At 39.0% G+C, this 17,985-nt stretch overlaps 1 protein-coding gene across 5 annotated transcripts in view; it reads right to left on the reverse strand.

Annotated features, from left to right (window-relative positions):
* The window catches only part of LOC142217062 (myosin-11), a 71,343-nt gene extending 56,027 nt beyond the window's left edge, over positions 1–15,316 (reverse strand). For all 5 annotated transcript variants that reach the window (XM_075285245.1, XM_075285246.1, XM_075285243.1 and 2 more), the window contains exons 1-3: positions 15,221–15,316; positions 12,053–12,408; positions 1,488–1,644 (exon numbers count right to left, since the gene is read on the reverse strand). In XM_075285245.1, the coding sequence (XP_075141346.1) occupies positions 1,488–1,644; positions 12,053–12,391 (496 nt within the window). In that variant the 5' untranslated portion in view covers positions 12,392–12,408; positions 15,221–15,316. The remainder of the gene's footprint in view (positions 1–1,487; positions 1,645–12,052; positions 12,409–15,220) is intronic.
* Positions 15,317–17,985: the final 2,669 nt, after the last annotated feature.

A 17,985-nucleotide genomic window follows, 5' to 3' on the forward strand; every position in this document is an offset into this window, starting at 1 on the left:
AACCATTATATGACCAGAAGTGTAAACAGGGGTCTGACATTGTCATTTATCTCAAGAGTCTAGTGTGCCATGGTTTATATGAACACCCCCTCCTATAAAGCTAAGAATGCTATCTTCACGTAGCCACTAGGCGAAAATGCTCCCAAGGATTTATTATGTCTGTGTAATGTCTGCTCCTCTCCAAAAAAGGCAATGCAGCTCTACAACCACTGCTGGCTTCACGCTGCTTGTCTTTTATATTTGTAGGACATAGTTTTCTTGATGTCTCCACAGCTTCGTGTGACGCTGGGAACAAGTCACAGATACAGCATAGATACCTTACCATATATATCTAACCACATATGGAACATCTTATAGCTTAAGTCTTGAAAGCCAACACATTCCATGATACCAATACTGTAGAAGTAGCCAATGCCCTAATATAGATGCATATAGAAGCAAAAGCCATTTCTCATGACAAAGATATCCAAAACTTCTTACATTTAGATGTAAAACGTGATAGCCCAAATTTGGGCTGTCAAAATCTTGGTGCCAGCTGGCAGGCACGTAGGAGTATGTTTCCAGCACCCCATCCTACACTTCTTAGTTGTCAGTTATGTTTAATGGTTGGTTTATATAGATTATGGAATAACTGCAATATAGCCAATATTGTCTGAAGTGCAATGTATATAAATGTAAACTTCAAGGACAAAAAGATGACTAAAATTTATATGATGTAGTCAAAGCCAGTGATTCTCAAGCTGTGGTACATGGAGTTCCCAGGGTACAAGCAGGGGCTAAGATCCACTGTCTTCCCAATTCAGGATGAACGTCATGCATGCAGACCTTAGAACAGAAAGGAAGCATGGAGCCTTGACGGGACCATTACACTATATGTGGGGGCAATTATACTTTAGGAGCCATTATATAGAGTGTGGGGACACTGTGGGGGCACTGAGGGGACCATTATATTACATGTGGGGACACTGAGGGGACCATTATATTACATGTGGGGACACTGAGGGGGCCATTATATTACATGTGGGGACACCGAGGGGGTCATTACATAACTGTTGCCGATAGTTAAAGAATAGCCATATTTTGTTCATTGATCATTACTTTGGGGGTCCTCATTTGGCACCTTTTCTCACTATGATTTACTGCGCTTGAAAAGGCTGAGAAAGAGTGGTGTGAACTAGAAAAAAAACAAGATTAAATTACATCTTTTTACAACCAAAAAGTTAGACTCTGTTCAATTTTTGACATTACATCTGGTATATTGGATGGCAAGAATTGGGAAGTATGTGGAGTTATACTTGCTGTCAAAAATACCAGCAGAGCTCACTGTAGGCCAATGTGGTCCAGCCAGATCTGCTTAGAAAGGGAACTCATATAGATATCATAGCCCTTTACAAATAGAAGCCAAGGTGCTAATGTGAATAGCCTTAGAATAAACTTAGGCCTATTACTCTGGACAATATATTAAATGATGTACCCAATCGGCTTACCTTGTAACATACTCCTGTATGCATTGTCTGCTATTGCATAGATATGAGGGGGCATTTCATGTCTTTTCTTGCCTTTGTACATGTCAATGATCTTCTCCGAATAAATTGGAAGTGATTTGTAGGGGTTGACCACAACGCAAAACAAACCGGAATATGTCTGTGAAATACAAAGAAAAGGTATATTTGTATAACAGGTTGAACTTTTCAGTTATATCACCCCAGAATGCAATATCTTCTGTACCAGTGTAAACCTCATAAACAAACATGGATACATGTATACATTCACTGAGGTCATTACAACAGGCTGAGCCAAAGAATTCAATGGAAACCATAAGTGGACCTACAGAAATGTCATGTTATATGATCAAAGTTATAGGAACGACTACAAAATATAATAAAATATTAAGGAATCTACAGTTTATAGTCATTTATATTGCTTGAATGTAGAACATTATAACGTCTTGGTTATTGCCTCTTCTGGCACCTGAGGAAAAAACCTTCACATTAGGGCACCGAGATCTCTAATGGCATGGCCATATAAGGAGCACAATGAACGTCTTGTTTAAAGTGCTGGTATGTATGGTTTGCTTGGTATTTAGAAAGAGAAAGAACATAAATGGGAATATATTTGTTTCAGAAGAACAGAACGGCATTGGTGTTAACACAAGATGCAGATAATCTTTACTGTTCCCAGTTACGTGCTGCTGCGAGATTCCAGGGATGCAGGGTTATATTTTTCATGATATTACGGTCCTGCAACATTAAACTATGACAGTCTGTAAAAGGAAGGAGAAGTAATATAACAGAGACATAACCCTACTGATTCCTGTGCTCTCTCTTTAAAAAGCATATGTAGCTACAGTCTCTAGGATGCTAATGATGGTAACATTATATATATATATATATATATATATATATATATATATATATATATATTAGAATAATTTTACTCCATATAACAAAGGAGTCATGGGGTCACTTTAGGCACCAGTCCTGATGAGCCTGCAGCCTCTTTACCCCAATAACTACAACACTCAACAGTAGAACCAAGAAGAACCATTAATGTTCAATACTGGTAGAGTATGGAGTGGATTGTGCGTCCATATAGAATAGACTGTGCATCCATATAGCACCATCCCTGTATACAGTGTTGTAAAATCCAAGCAGCTAAGTGATAATGAATGTTTTGCCTGCATTGTGGAACTACAAATGGTTATCTGGTTTAGAAAATCAATTACCTAATAAATTGTTAAGGAATACTGAATTATTAGAGGGTGTTTCCTATCCAAGAGGACCCAGCACGTCCATGCATTACATAACCAGATCTGTGGAACTGTTTATTGCTTCATTTCTCCTGTAGAGGCCCTGCAGCAAAATTGAAAACTTGCTGCCAGACCCCCTCCCCATAGATTACTGCTAATCTGTGGGGTACAGTTTACAAAACTTTACTCCAGAAGAACAGTGTGCGCAGCGCACCTTGAAAATTTTTGACAAAGTCATGCCCCATTTGGAACATTGCTATACCCCTTTAACCTCTAACGTTGCTAGCCTCAAAGAGCTTTGGCTAAAGGATTGCAATAGTGTGACTAGTTTATAATCAGAAAGTATTTGTGACAAAAAGGGTCAGCCATAGTCAAGAGATAAGTCTCTGGAGAACTACACTCACCAGCCACTTTATTAGGTACACCTGTCCAACTGCTCGTTAACACTTAATTTCTAATCAGCCAATCACATGGCGGCAACTCAGTGCATTTAGGCATGTAGACATGGTCAAGACAATCTCCTGCAGTTCAAACCGAGCATCAGTATGGGGAAGAAAGGTGATTTGAGTGCCTTTGAACGTGGCATGGTTGTTGGTGCCAGAAGGGCTGGTCTGAGTATTTCAGAAACTGCTGATCTACTGGGATTTTCACGCACAACCATCTCTAGGGTTTACAGAGAATGGTCCGAAAAAGAAAAAACATCCAGTGAGCGGCAGTTCTGTGGGCGGAAATGCGTTGTTGATGCCAGAGGTCAGAGGAGAATGGCCAGACTGGTTCGAGCTGATAGAAAGGCAACAGTGACTCACATAGCCACCCGTTACAACCAAGGTAGCCAGAAGAGCATCTCTGAACGCACAGTACTTCGAACTTTGAGGCAGATGGGCTACAGCAGCAGAAGACCACACCGGGTGCCACTCCTTTCAGCTAAGAACAGGAAACTGAGGCTACAATTTGCACAAGCTCATCGAAATTGGACAATTGAAGATTGGAAAAACGATGCCTGGTCTGATGAGTCTCGATTTCCGCTGCGACATTCGGATGGTAGGGTCAGAATTTGGCGTCAACAACATGAAAGCATGGATCCATCCTGCCTTGTATCAACGGTTCAGGCTGGTGGTGGTGGTGTCATGGTGTGGGGAATATTTTCTTGGCACTCTTTGGGCCACTTGGTACCAATTGAGCATCGTTGCAACGCCAAAGCCTACCTGAGTATTGTTGCTGACCATGTCCATGCCTTTATGACCACAATGTACCCAACATCTGATGGCTACTTTCAGCAGGATAATGCGCCATGTCATAAAGCTGGAATCATCTCAGACTGGTTTCTTGAACATGACAATGAGTTCACTGTACTCCAATGGCCTCCACAGTCACCAGATCTCAATCCAATAGAGCATCTTTGGGATGTGGTGGAACGGGAGATTCGCATCATGGATGTGCAGCCGACAAATCTGCGGCAACTGTGTGATGCCATCATGTCAATATGGACCAAAATCTCTAAGGAATGCTTCCAGCACCTTGTTGAATCTATGCCACGAAGAATTGAGGCAGTTCTGAAGGCAAAAGGGGGTCCAACCCGTTACTAGCATGGTGTACCTAATAAAGTGGCCGGTGAGTGTATGTTCCCAAAGACAGCTCTCCAAACATCTTAACCGGGTGGACACATCAGTGTCAGAAGGGTCCAACCTGTCTGATCCTTGGTTCACCATATTTCAGGAACTGGGAACCTGATCACTATTCTTGGGAACTGCTGACAAAGATCTTATGTCTATGGTCAGCTTTAATGTTGCCTATATGGACAGATCTATCAGTGAAGATGACAGGATGTGGGAGATGTGCCTGTCCCCAAACCACCCGGGAACTATTAGAAAAAAGGAGGATTGGAATGTAAAAAGTTGGAAATTCTCAGTGTCTGACAACAAGTACTTCTTCTTCCCATTAAAGCCATGAGAGAAAATATATGCCGCTTGATTCTCACTCATTTATTGAACATCTGGGTAGAATTACATGTACATGGAAAATTGTAATGGCCTTCATCTTACTCTAGTACTATACATACACAAACTCCCATATATACTGTCTGTGTATCTATCATCAAGTCCTGTCTTGTTTTTCAACAATTTGTTTCTTTGTTTCCTCTTTCAAATTTGTTACAAACAACTCGGCAAGCAAAGTCTTTATCTCCTGGATCAAGAAATACAAGTTAGGTCAGGGAACCGTGGCTTAGAAATAAGGCTTTCAATAATAATACCAGCAGACACTAGACTAGGATATGTGTCTGTACTGATAGATCATCCATAGCTGAAAAGGTGAACTAAAACAGTGTTATGGCACCAACATGTTCCCAACAGGAAGTGGAGCCCCAGTGAAAGTCTCGCTCAGGTTTGACACTAAAATATTAAGATTTACCAAGACATAAGGTTGTGTAAAGGGGTTCTCAGTTTCTGCTCTCAAGGATGTATTGGCATCACATATATCATTGTCTGTTGGGTTCAGTCCAAACTGTTGACATTCAATAATGTTTACACTAAAGGGGTCAATGTACTTCAATGGGTATGTGAATAAATACTGGCCATGAACGTTAGCTCTCCTACATAAGGAAGAAAAGACTGCCACCTTTAGCTGGCTACCCTATATGCCAATGTCTAGCCCATTAATGAGCTAATTAAAATATGACCAGAGATAGTTAGTCAGTGTCTCCAATCACTAATCTTAGATCACACATTGACTTACTTACACCATACCTATAGGCAGCATTAGGATAGACTCACATGGTGGAATTTTTGTGGAAGAATGTACTATAAAAGAATCCTGCTTCCCATTCATTTCAATGGGAGGCAGGTGCTTCAAGAAAAACAGAAGCACCCTGCTCCATCACTGGATGATTTTGGCTGAACGTCCTATTGAAATGAATGGAAGCAGGAAATCTCTGAGTCACCAGCAGGAAGATTTCTGCAGCGGATTTTGCCTGCCAGGTCCTGCTGTAAAATCCACTGTGACTTGGGCTGATTTGCAGACCTTTTCCAGGTAGCATTTGGTCAGGCTTATTATGCCAGTTGGCACCTCTCATATCTCATAAGGAGAAATGTATGATAGTGGTCCTATCTCAGGAATTCCCACCTATACCTAGTAGTAGCCTTTGTACTGCAAAATATCACTCTATTCTGTTTGGTATTAAGTCTTCAGAATAGGACTTAATACTAAATAGAATAGTGATATTTTGTAATACAATGGCTACTAGGTATAGGTGGGAATTCTTGAGATAGAACCATTATCACACATTCATATTATATTCAATATTTATACTATTACATCTTTGTTCCTTGTTGGAATACACCTTTCAATGTTTTTTTTTCCCATCTAGGCAAGCACATACTTTGGCTATTACTGATGGTCCCATTGGAATGGCGCAAGGGTGTGCTTGTCCGACCTCTGCTTCATTCAGAAATGGAACCTAAACACTCCTGTTCTTGTGGTGAGGGCCTCAGTGCTCAGAACCCAACCAATCTGATGCTAATATATTGCTAAGATTGCTAAGACTTGATTGTACTAGTGCCAGCAGTTTATACCACAAGTGGCATAAAAACATTCCAAGGACTGTCATAACATATTTTTGTATACCCTTAGACATCCGTACAGCTCTTTCTATGCATTAGCTACATACAATACTTTGTCCCGCCTCAGAACATGCTATATGGACATGTGATGTATGTGTTAAATAAAAGCAACTTATAGAAATAGACAGACTATGGCCTAGACCCCATGATTTTTTTGTTGCATATTTTGCTGCAGTTTTTTTGAGCCAAAGTCAGGAGTGGCCTGAGTGGAAGGGAGATGTATAAGAACTTCCTATATGGTTCTCATTCCCACTATAAACACTCCTGACTTTGGCTAAAAATACACACCATGTTAGCTCAATTTATAAGATATATAAGTCTGTTCTTTAGTGACTTTTAATGCTATGATGAGTTCAAGGTTTTGTATTATAGTGGATTACTATAATAGCTTCTATAATATAATTCATTTTATAATGTGAGGAACATAATATGTGAATTTTATCTACACAGGTAACCATTAGATATCCTATAATAATATGAATAATAGTGGTGAGTAATTAAATTGGAAGGCTTTACATAAAATTTTACATATATATATATATATATATATATATATATATATATATATATATATATATATATCATGTTGCAAGTCATTCTAAGCACTTCTGCAAGGTCCTTCCTGCAAAAATCCTTCACACTTCTTGTGCTGATCAAAGAAAAGGACGAAACTCATTTCATGGCCAGTTAAGCTTGTCTGTAGTATGGGAAATACTGGGAAATAATACCGCACTTGATGAAGTACTGGGCAACTCCTTATATGCAAGAAGAACCAGCTCTGAGATAATTCCTTACCCAGGTGACTTCTGATGGGGAATTCTGAACAGACAGTCCTCATTCCTGAATATAGGGTGCAAACATGCGTCATGTATAGCCTAAAGGTCCCAACATGCAATGATCCTCTATATACAGACTGATAATTGTTATCAACACCAGATTAGCTAATGGACTAAAATGAGCTATTATTCCAAGCCAAACTCAAAATGATTTCTTTAAAGAGATCTAAAAACATGAGAGGATCCTGCCATACCCATGGCTACATCCATTTAAAGTGTTACAAAACTTTCAGAAACGTTTTATTTTCAGCCAGTATTAATACAGTTGTAATACTTTATCAACATATTTGGGCTCCTTTTTGTGAAATCCTGCATTTCTTTATTCTTCCCCCTGGCTTCTGTATTGAAAGCTCTTTCCTGCTTATCACTTGTATAAAAAGAAGAGAAAATGAGGGTGGGAGAGGGTCACTTTAAACAACCAGAAGTAACACTGGATGAAAACAGTGGGGATGACATGCAATACAAGACACGGCCCATGGACAAAAGTGGTGCTGCTCTTGGGAAGGTTCGTCTATGCATCAGTTGAAACAAGTTGGTGACAAGAGACTGCCTGTACATATAAGATTTAGATCTGTCACACTGCAGCAGATCAGTCTTCTGTAGAATTGTTTGTACAGATAATCCCACCAATAACGAAACAGACTAAACTGGAAGATCAATGATTCCATTATAAAAAACACTGACTCACTGGGTTTATTCATGGTGGAAAATGAAAAGTGTATTTCAGCCAATCATGCCATACACTTGCATTCTCAGCCAACTGCAGCCCAAATTTTCCAGCCAGATGGATCAAAAAGTCTACTGTTGGTTTTCAAGTGATGGTAGATGGAAATGACCAAATGAGGCATTCCAGATAACTTTAAGCTGGTCATACATTTTAGATAGCTGATGGACACATTTTTTTTTTTTTGTAGATTGTGAGCCCCATATAGGGATCACAATGTACATTTTTTTTCCTTTCAGTATATCTTTGTAGAATGGGAGGAAATACACACAAACACATGGAGAACATACAAACTCCTTGCAGATGTTGTTCCTGGCAAGATTTGAACCCAGGACTCCAGTGCTGCAAGGCTGCAATGCTAACCACTGAGCCACTGTGTTTCCCCCACAATTTTATTCATCTTACAGCTACTGTATCTCATCCTGCTTGACCATATACATACACACTCAGCCAAACAGTATATGTGAATTAAACAGGGAGAGATTGCTACCAAACTAAGGTTATGTTTACATCTGCATTGGGATGTCCGTTATTCTGATCCATCAGAGGACCGGAACAATGGAAAGGTGGACCTCTAAAATATCATATACATACAGAGCCAGATGGACCCCATTGACTATAATGGGGTGTGTTGGGTGTCAATTGGTTTTAAACTGAAAGCAGTGGAGAAAAAAGTGGTGCGTGCAGGTCTTTTCTGTCTGCCTATTTCAGTTAAACAATTTGATGGAGGCTCCTAAGTAGATGTGAATGTAGCCTTATCTTCCAAGAAAAAAAGGATCAGGCAGCTGAAATCCAACAGTCTAATCCTTATGTACGGAAACATCTGTCATCAGGGGAGCATTAAGAGGCCTCATACACATTGGATAGTTGGTAGAACATATTTAGATTCAGCCGATACAAATCTTATGTGCATGGCCAGTTTTAGATTCACCTACATGGTACTGACACCATATTGGCAAAAAATTGTTAGGTCAGGGAACAATACATATTAGGCTTCTCAGACAGTGTACTACCAAATAAAAATATATATAGAATTCTGTTTCAGTGTTCTTCGCAATGGAATGGACCACTAAGACTTATGTTTCTATTACCAACTTTAGAACATTAAACCGAGTCTCTCACCATCAACCCAAAGTCACCTTTTTGTCCAAACACAAATGAACGCTTTGGAGCATTGATGGTGTTGCTGCTTACTTCTTTGGTGCAACAACAACACCCTCATTGCGCAAAAGTGTTCTTTACATGTTGCCAAAAATAACAATATCACTGCAATGGAGGCCAGGATTCCCTGTGTAATTCAGGTGACCCTGAACTCTCTCTCTCTGCTGGACTGAATTGATATGCAGAGTTTTGGTGACAGACTCGCTTTAAACATTGTGACTGACCTTAGAGTACATGTAAAAAACCTAGAAAACTACAATAAAGGAGTAATGCTGCATAAAAGATGTATTCATCCAACAAATGAGTGTTTGCTGGTGTGTTGACAGATTGTGAGCACATTCACACTTGTCAGTTATCAGGAATATCTGTTCCTAGTAATAGTAGTTGTTAATAGCTGGTCTTTAGAGTCTTTATAGTATGACACCATTTGGATAACCTTGGAAGCTGATAGATTGGTAAAACATGTTGTAATTTTAAACAGTGTAATAATAGTTGCATTATATTATGTATCAGATACATTTAAGGATGGGGGGGGGGGGATAATTATTAATGTTAATAAGCTCCAAATACATTCTTGAAATGCTGCCCACTGGGAAACTTAGAAATAAAGGGACTGTTGTGTACTTAAGTGAGGATGATTCACTAAAATATCATTCTGTACAGAGAATCAAGTATTCATGTGCTAGGCTTCTCATCTGATAGCTTTATAAAAGTTTAGAACGCATAAAGCCATGTATTAGATCAGAATTACTGTAAAAAAACAAGGAACTTGTTGCATGGAAAGTTCTGTTCAATCTGCAGGGGCAAGTTATAGAGCAGGAGGAGCTGAGCAGACTAATGTATAGTTTTGTGGGAAAAGATTCAGTATATCCTGTCATCTATCCACTGAAATCTCTGCTCTCTCTATGTTGAGAAGTCCAGGAGGCGGAGCTATCAGTGATTGACAGCTGTATGTACAGTTCGGAGCATTGCATAGCCCTGGGATTCACTTAAAGGAGTTTAGGAGTTTAGAAGCTTAACATTTTTGCAATCATACAAAATCAACATTTTGCATGGCTTTAAAGACTTCTCCTCATCTTAGTGGTATGTTTCTTGTCTTGATCAGGTGCCAATGGATATGACCACGAACGCAGGAACTTTCTATGGTCTGGTATTTGTCAGAAACCCAGCCTTAATCTCCTTTTTGTGGACAATTTATCGGGCAGGGACACTACATCTGTAGGAAGATAATCCGGCCACAATAAGGAAATCATGGCTGGGTTTCTGATAGAAAGTTCCTGCATTCATCGAATTCATTGGCAAGCAGTCGAGACAAAAAAAAAAAAAACTGTCACTGCCAAAATGGTTGTAGAAAATCTTTAAAACCCTGCAAAATTTTTAATGATTGATATTTGCAAAAATATTTAACTTTTAATAGTCTACAAATGTAAATCTGGATCTGTTCCCCGTTACTTATCTCTCCTAGATAAAACACATATGGTATCAGCTGATTTACCTGGTGAATTGTGTAATGCTATTGTATGTCACCTTTCCTTGCACTCAATGCAAAGCCAAATTTAAAGTGACTCATGGAATTGAATTGTTACAAGTCAATGGTGCATTTCTATTAATCAAGTCTATAGTCATAAGAATAAATATCTGATTAGAATTCAGTTTTTAGTTAATGTGGTGTGTTACAAGGAACAATTCCATAATTATTTATATTTAAGAACACATTTAAGGGGTACTCCTATGTCACAGAATGACCTCCTTAGGTTAAGGGGCCACAGCTCAGATCTAATTTTTTCCTCTCTGCAGTTCTATGTGCAGCCAAGTAGCTGTGGCATTAGGAAAACTACAAAGAGAACACATAGCTGGATTAGGATTGCAGTCCATTCATTCTCAGGGCCATTTGCTTTTCTATGGGTCAGACCCATACCAATCATAAAGTGATGGCATATCCTAGTGAATACGCTTTAAGACTTCCTATGTTCATGGGTGGCTCAATGGTTATCATTCTTGCACTACAGAACTATGGTCTGACTAATGTAACATCTGTATAGGGTTTGTATGTTCTCCCAGAGTTGGCACAGGCTTTTTCATGGTTCTCCAGTTTCCGCCCTCACTTCAAAAACATTCTTAAGTTAACTTGTATAATGTTTTGTTCTTCCATTGCTGCTGCTTATCTTACTTTGTGTATCTAAACATAATTTTGGAAATATACTGAGTATTATGTAGGACTATTGATGTCCATAACTGACGTAATGTACAATACATGTAAGGACCTAAAAAAGGGGACTGGAAAAACTACATAATAAACAATGGCCACTTTACAAGACATAATGAAAGGGTAGATGTAGGTATGATTCATTAGATAATATCAGGCTGACCACTTTAGGAAAGTCCCTTCCCCCGTTTAAGGTGCCCCCTTTCCTTATATGGCATGACAAGCTCCATTAGGTCATATTGACTGACTGAAGATGACAAGGGGCAGCTGAACATAAACTCCATAAAACAGAGTACTGAATCAACATACTATTCTCTAGAATGCTTCAGTATAGAGCTAGTAAAAGGGATAAGCTCCCATTAGGTTTATGTTCTAGAGTACAAAGTGGTCGCTCATAAAAGTGCAATGTAACATAAATTCACGGTGGGCAAACACTTAAACTACGGTGGAGCAAACCAACCTACCAAAAAATGTAGGCTAATCAGCTCATCTACGAAGTTGAATGGGGGGGGGGTTACTGCTGTCTTTTTTTTTAGTAATATTAATATTAGAAAAGGGGAAATATTCAATAGCAGCACAATACCAAGACATCAGTGAAATATGATATGTAGCCTATTTTTGCCTTTTTTGCAAAACAGAAAGTTATGCAAACCCAACACTGATCCCATCATTTATCCATGTGGCGTAACCACTTCATTTGGAGATAATGTTATAAAACCCATATTAAAAAAATCAGTTCAAAAACTTTCAATGACTTACATAGATTAGGCCGGAGAAATATCTTTCTCTTAAATTGTGCAGCACAGAAGCTTCATTGAGGCAAGTCAGTTCTGCCATGTCCTCCACCTTGGAGAATTTAGGGGGGTTCATCTTTTGGACATCATCCTTGCTTATTGTCATTTTCCTTCCATTCTCCATTTCAATAAGGACCTCATCGCCTTTCTCTTCCTTGATACTTGCTGCTTCAAATCCATTTTTCTCAGAGGGGACCCAAACCAACTTTTTGGCTGTCCAATCTGCCTGGGCTGCAGGGCTGTTTATGAAATCCTTGTCCACAAAGAGGAACTTCTCATCTTCGGTCAGTGTTTTTTGCGACATTTTGACTTAAAGGTCACCTAGTAGAGAACAAAGAAAATATAAAATTGATATCAGGCAGCAAAAAGCCTAATCTTTGGATTTATCTACAGGCAGAATAGAAGAGTAACTAGTAATTATATTTTTTTCCTTTATAAAATATTCCAACACTGATCTCCATCTAGTGGACTGGAAATCTTGAAGTTGTGGGTGTATTATTCTGGTGAGTGGTTAGAAAGGAAGAGAGTCCGCCAAAGGAAGCATGAAAACTCAAGATTAGAAGTAAAGGAGGTGATTAAAAGAAGTTAAAGCCTGGCTCTTGTGATAAGGAAACAATTGGCCCAGAGGACCAGGTGATGACAAAGGCAAGGGTATAGATTTGGTATGTTGGACTGTCTATGTGAAGCTTCATAAAGACTGCTGACCTCGGAGGTGACATATAACGTGGATAGACAAGTGTACCTTAAGAAGGATTAAGTGAAAGGCATATCACTAGGGTGTAAGTGTATAGGGTATATGAGCCAGATAGTCTTTAGTCTATAACGTATCACTGTGAGCTGTTAGGTGAATAGAAGTATATTGCAATATTTTTTTGTACATTCCAGACAGTTCTAGTGTAAAGGGCAATACATAAATATGTCATAGATTAGACATTGGAAACATGGTGGTTTTAGTAGCAATAGAGGCAACCATTATCAGTGCAAGGACATATAATTATGTCTAGGACCCAACTTGGATTAACACAATGTAGCTGGATAATGATGGTTGACCATCTCTAGACTGGAGCATGACAAGTGCAAAGGAAATTAGTAAACCAGCAGCCAACATTTAGGAAAGGCCTTTCAACTATGATGGTTTTAGTGCCGGCGTCTTTTGTAGTTTTTCTTTAATCTATTTTCACTATTCTACTTTTTCCAGTAATTAACGTCATTAGAGCCAGGAAGGAACTTATTCTTGGAAAGTCCCTTTGAGTTGCACTATGTTCCCACCAAATCGCTGCTTACCCTATACTTTGACATGTCAATAGGGGTGTTATCTGCAGGAGATCTGCAGAGGAGGAATGTAAAACATATCAGTGTGTTGTCTGGATCAAATACAAACACAGTTGAAAGACAAGTTATTAACCCTGGCGATAACCAGCCATATGTCACTGGCCTTTCTAGTGGATTCCAATGAAATACAATCTGAGTTGTTATAATGTTACATTCACCTATACAAAAACAGACAAAGTACAATTTGATAAATCCTCGATAGAGACAGATTTACCCCCCAAAAATGAGTAAGCTGCACAATAGCTCAGTGGTCAGCATGGTTATCTTGCATCGCTGGAGTCCTGGGTTTGCACTAGACCAAAGGCAACCTCTGCATAGAGTTGGTGTGTTTGCCCCTTGTTTGCATGGATTTCTACCTACACTTGATATGTTCATTTGTAATTGAGATTGTGAGCCACAGTAGGGACAGGAAACAAAGTGAGTGATGACAATCTCTGTGCAGCTCTGCAGTATGTGTTGGTGATATATAAATGAATGAAATAGGTTCGAAACATTTTGTTTTGGTCCCATGCTCCATAAACTGATCAATACTGGCAAACTGGCTTCCTATTCCATTGGCCATAGAGTGTATGAAATAACAACTTTAAACTGGGAGCCCCATACGGCAGTCTCTGTACAACACTGTAGAATATGTTGGCACTATACAAATGATTAAAATAAGTAAGTGACTTAAAGTCATAGGAAATAGCATCATGATCTGTTTCATTTTGTCTCATGTTACATATGTCATGTATCCCCAACTTTCTGCAAAGCGCTATAACAAAATCAGATAGATTTCAAAAAGTTCTGAGTTTCAGATCTTTTCGAACAATTTGGGGAAAATGATCTTGGATACATAATATGAAGACTTTGCTAAAATTCCATACTTAGACCATATGATACAGCTACATAGGTTATTATAAAAAGCTAAAGAATATTGAAGATGAGAAGTGAGAGCCATTTCCCCGCAGTGGTCCTCTGCTGATGTTGGTGCATGGGCCCATATAAGGTCATGTTTCCCTGAAGACACGATAACTGTATCATACCAAACAAATACCTTTTAGGGAAAAAAAAAAAGTTTGTCTGAAGAAACTAGTAAGTAAGTAAAACGTCAAGTGCTAATAGAGATTCAAAGCCATGCTTGATATACACTCCTGTTATCAGGCCAGAAGCAAACTCTCCTATTGGAGAAGTCTACATTAAGAGTAAGGATGCTCGATTGCCAGCGCTAGCTATGGCAGTGAAAGGGTTTGACAAATTTGGAAGGATAATGCATAGAAGGAGAAATGTTGCAGGCACCAGTGATCTAGATACATATGCAGTGATAATGTGTTCTATTCTGTCAATATTGTTAATACACAGAAACATTGTAATAAAAATATCTGCCCTTGAATTTATAGATCGAGTCTTTTTCTACAAAGTTTTAGAATAAATGGAAACATTATTTAAACAGTTACATGTACTGCAAGGCCGACATAGCGTCATGTCTAGAATCTATGCACAATGTACCTGCTTGCAGGTCATGTAATGCACTTTGACATCCATGACAGTAGCTGTCATTGTGCTGAAAAACTGAAACTTTCACATGAACTTTCTTAACTGCAAGGTTAACCTAACAGAATATGATAACCAAAGGATAAGCCTTTGACACATGACACATTCAACCATTGCAGGGGCACTGGCCTGACACATTACATGTTAACTCATTCACTGCCACAGAGCCACCTTCTCTATCTATATACATTTGTATATTACACTAATGTCTAACTAGAAGGATAGCAGGTACAGAACTCCTATAGTAATAACAACAGCGCCTACTTACAGATATCCAATTACTTAAGCAGAGGTTGAATTGAAGACAGAGACTGGAACCTGTACAGCTCACAGCTGGGACAGTCCAAATTCCCCTTCAGTTTGCAGTCCCTCTATATAGACTGAGCCATCTCCACAGTGGGAGGGATGGAGTCTAGGGAGAGCAGGAGGGAGGGGTTGGGAGCTCATCCTCTGTTCTTAGGTATGGGCAGTCTAGTGCACCTTAGTGCTGTAACCCTTCAGTTTCCAGAATACTTTTTTTTAACCAGCGCTTCTGGTAGTGAAGGGGTTATTATTGACTGAAGGCTTAGCATTTATGAAGATTGTTGCAAACTTTGTGTTTGTAAAATAAAACTAATACCTATTGGAAAAAAGTTCAGATAACTTCACTGAAGTTTGTGTGAGCAGAGCTAAACAGACTAAATTTATATTGTGTTACCCATGGAGAGGCACAGGCATCAGTGTACATTGGCATAAAATCAATGAACTTATATATATATATATATATATATATATATATATATATATATATGTACATATTAATATATTATACATATAGCATAAGTATACATTGTGTATATATATATATATATATATATATATATATATATATACACACACACACACAGTGTGTATGAGCATCACATTTGTAATGCAGATACAATCAATCAGAAATTTAAAGTTATTAACATGTATTCACATTCAGTTGAATTTGGCACATAAAATAGATGGGATTTATGCAGCATTATCTGAAAATATCTATAATACTACTGATATATATATATATATATATATATATATATATATATATATATATGCCTTACAGCATCCCACTCCAATATGTGTTGTATTATTTGTGACAATTATGTGTTGATGTCTGTCATCCACATCTGGCCAGGAGTTCAGGGACATCCTACTCCCTGGTGGGGAGTATATGATTCCCAGCCTCACTGACTGGGTTTCTATAGCTGGGGCTTCCCATGCATGTTCCTGAGAAAGGAAAAAAAAACCTCTATGATGCTGTGACTCCATCTGCCCAAATAAGGAGACGGGAACTCTTTCTGCACTGTGTTCTTCTATGTTAGGGGCTGTCTGTTCTCAGGGTAGGGAGAGAGGATGCTGGATGTTTTGAAGAAAAGGGGAGTCTTTCAACTTATAATGCCATAAATAAGGAAAGCTCCTCCATTTAACCCCTTTAATGTCTCACAGTGTTTAGAAGTAGTTGTATTCCTGCATGTAAACATGTAAAGCCCCTGTCACCTTAAGAACTTCTTCCAAGTCAGCATATTGCAGCAATCTCTTGTTTCATACTTACAAGGGCCTTTGCGTTGTATCTTTGGCAGAACATAGTAGTTATAAGATGTTACATTAGCTTTACAAGAGCACTAACTTCTTTGAAGGGCCTAAAAACATATCTGCGTCTTTCCAGATGTTAGATTATTGCATATTTGTAATGCTAAGTAGTGTATGATCTTTAACAAAATGTCATTTTAGATGGAGGGAACTTAAAGGGTTTTTCCATGAAGCAAGTTATTGCCTATCCAAAGAAAATGGAATAACTTGAAGATCAGAGAAGGACCACTCAGACCTTTTGTTCCCCATTCTAAATAGAGTTTTGGATAGCCAGCATGCTCACACTCCTTTCATAGATGAAGTACTAGAGAATAACTTGCTTTGTGAGAAAACCCCTTTAAATATTCATAACCTACCCCTTGGAGAGATCATTAATATCTGATCACTGGGGGTATAACTCCCAGCACCTTCACAGATTTGCTGTTTGATGAGATTGTAGCGTTAGGATGAGCGCTGCAGCCATGTCACTTAATACCAGCTATGGTGCTGTATATTTCATAGGGGCAGTACTTGGTAGTGCAGCTTAGCACTATTCACTTGAATGGGACTGACCTGCAAGCAGACCACATGACAAATGAATGTGACAGCAGCTCTCCCTGAGTGCCAATGCTGCTTTAAGCAGCTGATCTGTGAGGGGATTATGGGTGTATATCTTAAAGGGGTTTTCTGGGCAAAAAACTGTTAGTGCTATTAATGGGTTAATAAGTGCACTCAAATAACTTTAGCAGTGTTTTGAGTAATTTCTGGGTTTCTCTGGGAGCCCCTGGTATCCTCTGCAATTATTTACATGGGAAGCTTCCTGTTCTCTTTTCCTACAACTACCATCATGCATTGCTCTTCAATCAGATCTCCCTCTCTTTCCCTCCCATTCCCTGTTTCCCTAGATAGTACACAGACTAGTAGCCCTACCTAAGTAACCGACTAACTCAGCTCACCCCCCCCCCCCCCACACACACACACACACCCTGTCATACTTACTTCTCTTCCTGTCTGGATCTTCTGAAAACAGAAGATCATTCTGTCCTTCTCCTCTGCGCAATAGAGCCAGAGTTCTCTGACTCTATTGTGCGGATGTAGAAGGCTGACTCCTTCTCCTCTTCATGTCTGCTGGAGTCTGCGTAATAGAGCCATCAGAAGCCATGAGAGCCATGAAGAAGTGAAGAAAGTGATGATTCATGCTCAGATCAGGTCATAAAGACATATAATGTCTTGGGGTGGGGGGGTAGTATTGGTGACCTTCCATTTTCCCATTTCCAGAAATCAGAGAATGTACCTTGGCCGGTTACGTGACCACCTCGGTGTCCTGGGCAAATATACATTTTTTGATAAAGTAAGTTAGTTACAAGTTAGGCGGGATGTTTAGTTTAGTAATAATTATTATTTTATTCAGGACAACCCCTTTAAGTATAGGTCATGAATGTT

The sequence above is a fragment of the Leptodactylus fuscus genome, chromosome 8 (assembly GCF_031893055.1).
Source record: "Leptodactylus fuscus isolate aLepFus1 chromosome 8, aLepFus1.hap2, whole genome shotgun sequence".
Classification (NCBI taxonomy): Eukaryota; Metazoa; Chordata; class Amphibia; order Anura; family Leptodactylidae; genus Leptodactylus; species Leptodactylus fuscus.